General features: G+C 35.8%; 1 protein-coding gene across 2 annotated transcripts; it reads left to right on the top strand.

The window, feature by feature from the left end:
* The first annotated feature begins 735 nt into the window (after positions 1-735).
* Positions 736-4,868, top strand: LOC132315630 (sodium/calcium exchanger NCL1-like). 2 transcript variants are annotated; one of them, XM_059813981.1, is made up of 10 exons: positions 736-868; positions 981-1,419; positions 1,715-1,933; positions 2,049-2,230; positions 2,350-2,495; positions 2,726-2,984; positions 3,439-3,590; positions 3,682-3,940; positions 4,124-4,450; positions 4,539-4,868. In XM_059813981.1, exons 2-10 carry the CDS (start codon positions 1,032-1,034, stop codon positions 4,785-4,787), a joined length of 2,181 nt encoding a protein of 726 aa, XP_059669964.1. In that variant the 5' UTR covers positions 736-868; positions 981-1,031; the 3' UTR covers positions 4,788-4,868. The 2 variants fall into 2 exon arrangements, with proteins under 2 accessions (XP_059669964.1, XP_059669955.1); XM_059813972.1 differs by having other exon boundaries at positions 808-1,419; positions 4,124-4,438.
* Positions 4,869-11,586: the final 6,718 nt, after the last annotated feature.

The raw sequence follows: 11,586 nt of genomic DNA, 5'->3' as shown, positions 1-11,586 counted from the left end.
GTACAGTAAATGTAATGCAGTGTTACTACCCTACTATTTTTCGACTTGTTATCTACCGCACTTTAGTTAAAAAACAATATATATATATATATATATATATATGCCATGTTTGAAATGCCCCCTAACCTAATTCTTGGCTCTGTCCTGAGTATTTCTGTCATATTTTAATAAAACAAAAGAATAAAATAAAAAGAAGCACCTTTGCATGAAAAACCCCTCTCAGGCTAACTTGTCTTTTCAATGTTCAATTACTTTTGGATATTTCTTTCTCCTTTCTAAAAATTGTTTTTTCTTTAATAATTTAATGCTCTTGTAAAATTTTGGATGTTAGAATACAAGTCCATCAGATAATTAATGTACTAATAGAAAAGACTGTAATCAGAATATTTTCAAGTGAGCTTGTTTCTCTAGTTATTGGATCAAAATGCCAAGTTTTATTGCAAATAACCTTTACACTTTTGAGGAGCTTGTTTCTTTAGTCATGTCTGACTACAACTTTTACTAGCTTCATCATGAGGTGTTGATTTCAATTCCACCATATGTGTTACAAAGTAGAGTTCTAATAAATTCTGGAATAGAAATCTATTCCCTTGAAGTAGCATCACCAGCTATTTCCAAAGGAATTTGATGATATATACAGGAAAAGAATAAATGCTCAACTGTGTTAATACTATTCATGCAATTATGGCAGACAGAGTTTACACACAAGCCTCTGCTTTGAAGATTAGTCAGTGAAGGTACCTTATTCTGCAGAATCAAACAACAGGTCTTCCCTTATTCTAAACCAATTTATAGCATATTTTCTTGTGATAGAGTTTGTTTTCATGCCTGCCAAAAGGACTTGAAGTTAGCAGCACCATGTTTCCAAGTAACCATATCTTGGCCAAGTACCCTTTTTCTTAATTAAATTTTGTGCAATCCATCCTAAATTACTTGTTTTTTTGTAATTTAATTTTATTCAATTTCATATCTTATATTAGCCACCTAATCTCAATCAACGGATCAAAGCTGTTCCAAGTTGTTTCTTAACTATGACAAGCCTAGTATTATGTATGGCCTTTCTCCTCCTTGAGGTTGGCAAGGTGCAAGGCCGATTTTCAAGACTTGAATCCATATCAGAAGTACTGGTCTCAGATGGAGTTGATCATCTTGACAATCCATCTACAATAATTCTTGGTTCTGATGGCTTGTCCTCGTCTTCTTCAGAAACCTGCCACCACTACTATGGCTTTTTTCCATGTGCAGACAACGTTGCAGGCTACATATTTCAAATACTGATCTATCAATACTTGTTGGTTGTTGGGGAAAAGTTTCTAACAAAGGGTAGCAAGAGGCTCTTCAACGTATTTGGCACTGGCATATTTGGTGCTATTATTTTTCGCATCCTTATGGTACTACCAGGAGTTGTGGTAGTTCTCAGTAAGTTCCATCTCTTCCTTGTTCATTTGCCAACTTTCTGATCCTTGTTAATGTGGACTTGATCTAATTTTTTATTTAGGTATATTAGGTGTAATCAATCTACGTGACTTCCAAAATAAGATTGTCCATTTTTAACTATTTTGTGCATGAAATTGGAGGGGATTCAATTTATAAAACATATACATATCCAGCCTAATTGGATGAGTTCTTAGTGTACTACAAAACATGATCTTCTAAATGAAGCTAACCATGAGTCAGTGAACTCTGCTCTTCATAATTCAATGTGTGCATGCAGTATCTGGACTTTCTAAAAACAAAGAGAGTGCTCAATCTTCGATGGTCATGGGAGTTGGCATGCTAGCTGGAAGGAGTGTTTTTCGTCTTACATTGCAGTGGGGGGCATGTGTAATTTTCGGCAGAAAAGAGATCCAATCAAAATCATCAACTTCCCAAGATTCACAACCTTCAACTTCAAAATGTTTGCTGGTTGAAGAAAAACTATCACACTTAACTGGTCTGTTTATTTTATACCAGTGAATTTATCTATGTTAAATTAGTTCAACTTGGAATGTATATGGCTATATGCAAACCAGAACTGAGCCACTTTCTCTTCCTATATGTATTCACAGGTTCTGGTATTACAACTGATAACAAGACCAGCTATACAGCTGGATTTATGCTTCTGTCCTTGATCCCATTTACAATACTGCAACTATCCAATATTTTTGAAACATCATCTGGGAGTCGCGTGGTGATTTTGATTGCACTGATAGTATCAGTGCTGTTGCTACTCTCAAGCTTCGCATATCAGGTACTTCAATTAAAATATGATGTTAATTTGTTCCATTGATCCGCATTCCTAATCTTCAATGCACAAAGTGGCAGTAGCTTGGAGCATCTCTTAGAGTGTACATCATGGTGTATTTGCAGGTTTATGATCCATGGATTCAAGAAAGAAGTTTAGAATACATGAAGTATGAACATCTGCTTCTCGGATTTATGCAGCATGTGCAAAGGCATGCAAAAGGAAAGCTGGTTACTGAGGAAGGGGAACCAAACATTCCTGAGATCAGAAGGTTGTCTTTTGATGACATATATAATGTCTGTTTGAGTCTGTGTAAAGCCATGGAATCCCTGACAGTCACCTTGGTATATATTAAGTGTAATATTAACTTAGCATTGGTGTTTTTTAAATTAGTTACTTCCCCGTTTGACAGCTGCACATGTGAAGCTATGGAAGTAATAAAATAGTATCAGCTTTCTAGTCCCACTTCTGAAGTTGCTAATTTTCAAATTTATCATGCAGATTATTCAATCAAATTGATAGAGATGCAGACAGATACGTAAAACCTTCGGATATGGCAGATCTGATGCTGCAGATTCAAACTGGAAATGTGCAGTTAGACAATGAATTTTCAATTCTTGATGCATTTAGGGCATTTGACTTGAACAAGGATGAAATGATTAGTGAAGAAGAGTTCATCAAGGGATGCGAAGATGGGATAAATAGAGCCAAAGAGTTAGTTGAATGTGGGGGTCCTAAAGCAAGAAAATCTTTTCAACAGGCAAGCAACCTCATTGTCACCTAATGGACGTAGCAACTTCTGTTTAGATAACAGAAGTGGCAACCTCTTACATCCATTGAGCATTACTATCGATCCTTACAGAAGTGGAATATTATTTACTAATGTGCTCACGCGTGCACAAACACACACATACAATTCCAATACGAAAATCAATGTTTTGTATCATTTCATTTCGATTGCATTAGACTATTGTTTCAAAACCACGTCTTATTTACAGTGATCATACTCATCCTTGGCCAAGTCATTGAAAAGACGAAAAGGAAAAGAAATGAAAATTTAGCATCTTACAAGACCAAAATCAAAATTTAGAAAATTAATATTGAGGCCTCCTTGGAATAGTGGGACATGGTGCACCTCTATACGACTTAATCAATAGTTACGTTAACTACATTTTTCTTATGAAAAAAACCTACTTTGAGAAGCATCTATGCAGGTTGTTCAGCCATGGATTGATAAGAGACGACTTGAACTTACCAAAATTGAGTGTATTATGGCAAGAATTTTGAAGCACGCTCATTATGAAGTACTTGAAGCCAGAGGCCTCCTCACTCAGGATGGAAGACCTAATCTAGATCACATAAAAAGGTTAATTTTTTAATATTTCATCTAGTTTTTACCTTGCTTATGGTGACTTTTTTCTTGATATTACTTCTTCTTACAAAAATTATTTTGCCAGTCTCTTTAAGCAGTTGGACAAAAGTAATGATGGACTTATAGAGCAATCTGAACTAAAAGAATTGATTCAAAACATTACCTTCGGAACAGAACTGAATCATAATGGGGTGGTGGCAAAAGTGATGAAGGAATTTGATGAAGATGGTAACCTTATGATAGATGAGAGAGAATTTGTCGATGGAATCAAGAAATGGATTAATGAGGCTGTCCGTGTGTCCAATTGCAAGGACTCAGAAAGGTTTATTGATGAATTTGATCAGGTAGTCGTCACGATGACTCATTTGTTACTGATTTAGTCATGCTTGACCTGACACAATTTTGTAGTTCCTAAGTTAATATGAGCATGCCATTAAAAAAATATTTTCTGAATGGTAGTTAATCTTCACTCCATGCTTTGTGCAAATCAATTATTGCATCACAAAATCTTGCTTTTGAATCTGCAGATTACTTGGAAACAGTGGAAAGAAGTCGATTCATTGGTGTATGAGGTGGAAAAGAAAGAAGGCATCATTAATACGTTTTTATCGTGGGATTGCATGAAGGCGGTATTGCTAGTCATCTTGGGCATTGCAATTGTGACTTTTCTTGCAGGGCCTCTGGTAGATGCTGTCTATGAATTATCGGTTTCTGTACGCATACCTACTTTCTTCATCTCTTTTGTGGTAATTCCTTTGGCCTTGAATGCTAGAGTGGCGGCATCAGCCATCTTTCCTGCAAGTCAAAAGAATTTGAAAATCGCTTCCTTGACATTTTCAGAGGTTTCTCTCTCAGTTAGTTTCTTCTTTTACAGTGATTTTTAGTTATTTTAGTGATTTTCAATTTGGGAGAACTTGAAGTGTTCAATTTGGTGGTTGGCAGATCTATGGTGGAGTTGGTATGAACAACATAATGACCTTGTCAACATTTCTAGCAGTTATATATATGAAAGGCTTGACATGGGACTATTCAAGTGAAGTGCTGGTTGTTTTGGTGGTTTGTGCCATTATAGGTCTGCTTGCGTTCTTGCGCTCCACCTATCCTCTCTGGACTTGTATCTTAGCATTTTTCTTGTATCCATTCTCGCTGGTGTTGGTTTATGTTCTTCGGTATGTATGTGATTGGAACTGAATTCTATGGGTCGGACTTGTATCTTAGCATGCATTGTTTTCTTTGTATAAACTTCTCTCTGGTGTGGGCTTTTGTTCTTCATTATGTTAGGGATTGAGGGCTAAGCCTAGCTACAGCTCGTCTCTTTTTCTGCTTTTGTCAGACTGCTTACTGAGAAAATGAATAAAACAAGCACAGCTTGGAAGTTTGATCTAGTTTTCTATTTCACTTTGCTATTGAATTTCATAAATTAAACCCTCACAAATGAGTTGGTTCTTACAAATGACCATCAAGCTGTGAGTCGTCCAAGTATTTCATGAAGCACCCTTTTCACTCGACTGCGTAACCAAGGTCTTTTATGCAGTTTTCTTCTATACTACTGTGGTGTTTCTAATGCTATCTTGTGGTATCCTCACCCCCATTTCTCCACAACTGTCCACAGACTTCAGAAAATTTTAAAATGGTGTTGGTTAAAATTACAAAGCAATAGATATCTGCATACATATCACAACGAGCTGGGCTCTGTTTGGTTTAGTGAAAATATAAGACTTTTGAAGAGCTATCAATTCTTTCTTTCCCATTGAGCTGATATTCAATTTGCATTGCCAGTTTCAATTTTATCCACCCACTCAATGCATAGTGGGTGTTCAGAGGATGGTGGGGAGAAGGATGATATAGTGGAGGACGAAGAAACATTCATCTGCAAATGGCATAAAGTTTGATGACTCAAATTTAACATCAATTATAAAAAAAGAAAAGGTGCAGACGAATTATTTGAAGATGGGCACTGAAAGTGTTTGCTTTGTAGGCAGAGAAGAGAGACGCCGAATTGGATCAAACTTGCCTAAAAAATACCTGGGAATGGGAACCCAGAATCCAATTTGGGACGTTGGTCTACGAAATTCCACACGGTTAACAATTGGCTGGTAGTCTGGTATACCTCATTATCACTCGTCCAAACATCTTTCAGGCTGTCCATGTAGTTAGTCCACTCATTTGTTATTGTTTGTTTTTCGCAACCTCCGCTATCTCAAGGGTACCATGTTTTATGGAACTTCATATCTCTTCCAACTCACCGCTTGTACTTCGTGCTCTTATACTGATGCGGACTAATCTTCGTTCTGCTATCGGATTTTGTTTCTTTCTTGGTATTAACTTGTCTCTCGGCAAGAAGCAAACTGTGATTGTTCGGTGGTTTAGTACGTACAGAAGTTGGGTATTACGGGCGGATCAAAGAATTGTCAATGGAGTGGACCAATATTTTTTTAATGGGCTAATACTAGTAATAATTTTTTTTTTTTTTTTGACTGAGCTAAATTTGACTATTGTAAAAAAAAATTTGGGATGGGCTCAAGCCCACCCCCTAGATACGCCCAGCCACGGCACCTGTTGATACCTTCTAGCTTTAGCTTGAAGGTGGTTGTTAGATCATATATAGTACTCGTGGAACCATGCCTATTCTACCTTGTACAGTTGTACTAACTACTTAGGGTTTTATGTCTATATATAACCCTACAAGCTACAGTTAAGGCAGACAGAGGTTACACACAAGCCTCTTTTATGTGAAGATTAGTCGGTGTAGGTACCACCATATTGAAGTGAAATCGGCAGCTGGTCTTCCCTTATATTCCGAACCACCTTGAATCATATGTTCTTGCGCGCCATGAGTTTGTTTGTATGTCTGCCAAAAGGCCTTGAAGTTAGCAGCACCATGTTTCCAAGTAACTATATCTTGGCTAGGTACATTTTTTTTTCTAATTTTTTTTTTTTTTTTTTTTTTTAGTATTGACACACAAATGCTTTCATTGAGGTCTTTGAACCCCTAACTTCCTTTTAAAAACTTGATATATGTGCCCTAACATAGCAAATTCTAATTTTGGATTGTAAAAGTCATGGTTTCTTATTTGGATATTATTATTAAAGCATTATACAATTGGTGAATGGAATGTATTATTTTTCGATTCTTTATGGAATTGATGGTGTCTGCTTGATTACAAAATATATTTGTATGTAATGGCAATTAATACTATGATATAAATTAGTAATCATAAATGGTTTAAAGTCGGTAATTATGGATGGACATTTAATTAGTTAAGACTTAAACCGAGTCCACGATAGATTGAGATATATTACGAGAGCTGTCGTATGCAATTGCTCTTTATCACAGTTATGGCTTTTGACTCTCAAGCATGAGAGAAGTATAGACTCTTTTATTAATTAATAATTACTTTGATTTGTTCGGCGGATACCTCGGGATCCTTAGATCGACACTTTGGGTAGTTATGTAATTAATAATTAGAGGTCTATATTCTCAATATTTGCATCAGTGCTATTTGTATTTATTTTGTTTTGATTATGGTTGATCACAAATTAAATTCGAAGGCTTTCGTATGTTTTAGACAAATATTTTCTATATATATATATTTAATAAATTATTATTTTTTTTTGTCAAATAAATATTTTATTGTGATCGAGCCGGAAATAATCAAAGGTAACAAAATAATTATATTAATTATGTTGTCGGATTGATGGCTTTAATTATCCGATAAATAATTAAGCATAGAGGGGGTCAAAGTGCAACATTGACTTAGAGGTTATTTACTATTTAATTGGAGTGCAATTAATTTCTTTTAGTGGAGTAGAAATTAATTTATGAATTAATTGAATTGGGTCCATGGTTTAATGGACCGGACCAATTATTAATTTATAGGAGTCAAGAAAATAGTAAGCCCAAAAGGATTCTCACCAATAGCCCAAGTTGATATTGGAATCATGTTAGGATTGAAAAAGTTGAATTAGAGATGGGGAATGATTTATTGTTTCCTTATTCTTATTTTTATTTTGCCTATATATACATGAGTTCATGTATATTTTAGGTGTGACTTGGAGAACAAGAAAAAGGAATACACTTTATCTCTCCAGATTTTAGGGTTTTGTTTTCTCTTCTAAATGAGGCTACCACCAGTCTAGATTCCAAGATCATTCATCAAGGCATATTGGTGATTCCTAAAGGGAAGATAATAATCAAACGGAAGGAGAAAGGATCTTGCCAAAGGGATCTATAATAAGTGAGAACATTCACTTTAGAGGAAAGTTCAAAAGGTTTACTCAGACCTTTAATGTAAGTATTCAATCTGTTTATTGAATTATGCATCATCTTTTATTTATCTTTGCATAAAACTTGTCTCTGTGTGATGAATCAAGATCTATGATTGCAAATCCCTCAAAAGTTTTAAAAACTTGCATGTCTCCCAACAGTTTCTAATGCTATCTTGTGGTTTCCTCACCCCCATTTCTCCACAACTGTCCACAAGAAAATTTTAAAATGGTGTTGGTTAAAATTACAAAGCAATAGATATCTGCATACATATCATAACGAGTTGGGCTCTGTTTGGTTTAGTGAAAATATAAGACTTTTGAAGAGCTATCGATTCTTTCTTTCCCATTGAGCTGATATTCAATTTGCATTGCCAGTTTCAATTTTATCCACCCACTCAATGCATAGTGAGCTGAGTATGAAGCCCCTTTGATTTGAAAGAATCTAATCATGATTGTTCAGTTCAGAGGATGGTGGGGAGAAGGATGATATAGTGGAGGACGAAGAAACATTCATCTGCAAATGGCATAAAGTTTGATGACTCACATTTAACATCAATTATAAAAAAAGAAAAGGTGCAGACAAATTATTTGAAGATGGGTACTGAAAGTGTTTGCTTTGTAGGCAGAGAAGAGAGACGCCGAATTGGATCAAACTTGCCTAAAAAATACCTGGGAATGGGAACCCAGAATCCAATTTGGGACGTTGGTCTACGAAATTCCACACGGTTAACAATTGGCTGGTAGTCTGGTATACCTCATTATCACTCGTCCAAACATCTTTCAGGCTGTCCATGTAGTTAGTCAACTCATTTGTTATTGTTTGTTTTTCGCAACCTCCGCTATCTCAAGGGTACCATGTTTTATGGAACTTCATATCTCTTCCAACTCACCGCTTGTACTTCGTGCTCTTATACTGATGCGGACTAATCTTCGTTCTGCTATAGGATTTTGTTTCTTTCTTGGTATTAACTTGTCTCTCGGCAAGAAGCAAACTGTGATTTTTCGGTGGTTTAGTACGTACAGAAGTTGGGTATTACGGGCGGATCAAAGAATTGTCAATGGAGTGGACCAATATTTTTTTAATGGGCTAATACTAGTAATAAATTTTTTTTTTTTTTGACTGAGCTAAATTTGACTATTGTAAAAAAAAATTTGGGATGGGCTTAAGCCCACCCCCTAGATACGCCCAGCCACGGCAGCTGTTGATACCTTCTAGCTTTAGCTTGAAGGTGGTTGTTAGATCATATATAGTACTCGTGGAACCATGCCCATTCTACCTTGTACAGTTGTACTAACTACTTAGGGTTTTATGTCTATATATAACCCTACAAGCTACAGTTAAGGCAGACAGAGGTTACACACAAGCCTCTTTTATGTGAAGATTAGTCGGTGTAGGTACCACCATATTGAAGTGAAATCGGCAGCTGGTCTTCCCTTATATTCCGAACCACCTTGAATCATTTGTTCTTGCGTGCCATGAGTTTGTTTGTATGTCTGCCAAAAGGCCTTGAAGTTAGCAGCACCATGTTTCCAAGTAACTATATCTTGGCTAGGTACATTTTTTTTTCTATTTTTTTTTCTATTTTTTTTTTTTTTTAGTATTGACACACAAATGCTTTCATTGAGGTCTTTAAATCCCTAACTTCCTTTTAAAAACTTGATACCGCTAGATTACTGACTCATTGACCAAGTACTCATATATATTTTTTTTCCCTGAATTAAGTACCCGTTTCTTAATTAAATTTTGTGCAATCCACCCTAAATTACTTGTTCGTCATTCAATTTAATTTATTCAGTTTCACATCCTATGGTAGACACCCAACCTCAATTAAAAGTAGTTTGCTTGTGCATGTGCACGTACATATCATCTTCACGTATAATACCTACCGCAAGTGAATGACCATCAATTATGCATTAATTGTTGTTGATAATGTGATTGCCTAATGTATTAACTTCTCGTACCATTCTCAGATGCACAGATTGTTAATAAATTCATGATGACAAACAAAGTTGATGTCACCTTATGACATGAGCGTGTTACTAATTAACTAGAACAATGCTGTAATGTTTATAAATTGTGTATATATTTGTGGTGCAAATAAAAGGAAAAAGGTGAAATTATTAGAAGTGGTGGGACCCACCACTACATTTGGTGGCTAAAAGACCACATTTGGTCTCATTTTTTTTTGCTCTTTCCCGTGAGCTCTCCCTTTCTTCTTCTCTTTCTCATTTTTCTTTTTTTCTTTTCTTCTCATATTCGATCCTTGAATTCTTCCCCAATTTTGATAATTTTTGGGTGCCGTTTGTGACAAAACGGAGAGCGCGGCGAGATCTACAAGTGGGTGTAAGCAATTTCAGCATTTGTGCATCCTGGGGATTTCGAATTTGAGACCCATTTTGAGGGTTTTTCTACAAATTTGAGGTAGGGTATTCTAATTCATATTTTATTTGGCTTTAGTGAAATTTCCCTCTTGATTTGCCCCTAAGCATTTTTAATCTGCTTATTTAATTCATGTATTTAAGATTCTATGTGATTATGTGGATTATATGAATATTGGTTCAATTACATGTTTCTTGTGATGATATGATGAAAAGTATATTAAATTTATGCCATGGAATATTCTATATGATGAATTGTTTATTTGAAAGCATGATGTATAAGTATGTGGTTCTTACTTGGTAAATTATGTGTAATTTCATTGTTGGCGTAATAATTATAAAGCACGAGGCATTCATGTATTCATTAGGAAAGGAAAAGGGGGGAAAAAAACGTTTTAAAACAAGTGAAATTGTTTTGGAAAATTTTTTTTCTAAAAATGTTTGCGAAAACTGGGCGCCTAGTGGTCTGCGATGTTAGTGTTATTTAGAAGGGAGTGTGTTTGAGTTAACTAGGGCGGATGCGACGCCTTGGAGGTGCCTTGTGGTCGTGGATAATTAACCAATCCTCCTTTCGTGACGTCTTGGAGGTGCCTTGTGGTCGTGGATAATTAACCAATCCTCCTTTCGTGATGCCTTGGGTCGGATTACATTAACGGTTTAGAAGTTGAAACGGAATTGTTTCGGAAATTGGGGGGGGGGGGGGGGTGACGTTGGCATGTATTGTATACATATGGTTAGATGACCTGTTTTGTGGATTTGATGATATTGCTGTCATTGTTGAATTTTTTTTTTTTTATTAATATGATCCCGTTTACTTTTACCCTATGTTTTGCGTGGATTCACGGGGTCATAAGTGTCACGCCCCGACAATTCCAATAAAATTCTCGATTTATACAAGTCTAAATACATCAAAATATACCTCATTTTATACAAAGTCAATTTCCTCAAATATACAAAAAAAAATTCTCCAAATAAAAAAATAAATCCTCCACGCCGACTTCATCCTAAGCCCGTCTCTAGTCATCCCCGTTCATCTTCGATACCTGAAACTGGAGGGTGGTGAGACAAAAAGTCCTAGTAGGAAAAACCATAACAAGAATTTCATAGAAGTTTAACAAAACAGCTTCACAAAACATGCATATTCATGTGAGTATATAAACAAAATAAATATGAATTTAATCAAAACATTTAATAAAAACATTTAATCAAAACCACCCCATGCCATTCAAGGTATAGAGACCTTACACTGAAAAAGAATTATTCCCCACTGATCATTAAAGCTTCAAGCTCCAAGACCACCTCTGCAGACTCTCGACTCCTTTGTTTCTCTCTCAACTCACTG

The sequence above is a fragment of the Cornus florida genome, unplaced genomic scaffold (genome assembly GCF_030987335.1).
Source record: "Cornus florida cultivar Cherokee Brave unplaced genomic scaffold, ASM3098733v1 CherokeeBrave_3.0.0_Hap2_Chr01, whole genome shotgun sequence".
In the NCBI taxonomy this organism is placed as follows: Eukaryota; Viridiplantae; Streptophyta; class Magnoliopsida; order Cornales; family Cornaceae; genus Cornus; species Cornus florida.
This window is presented reverse-complemented; position numbering and strand designations above follow the sequence as displayed.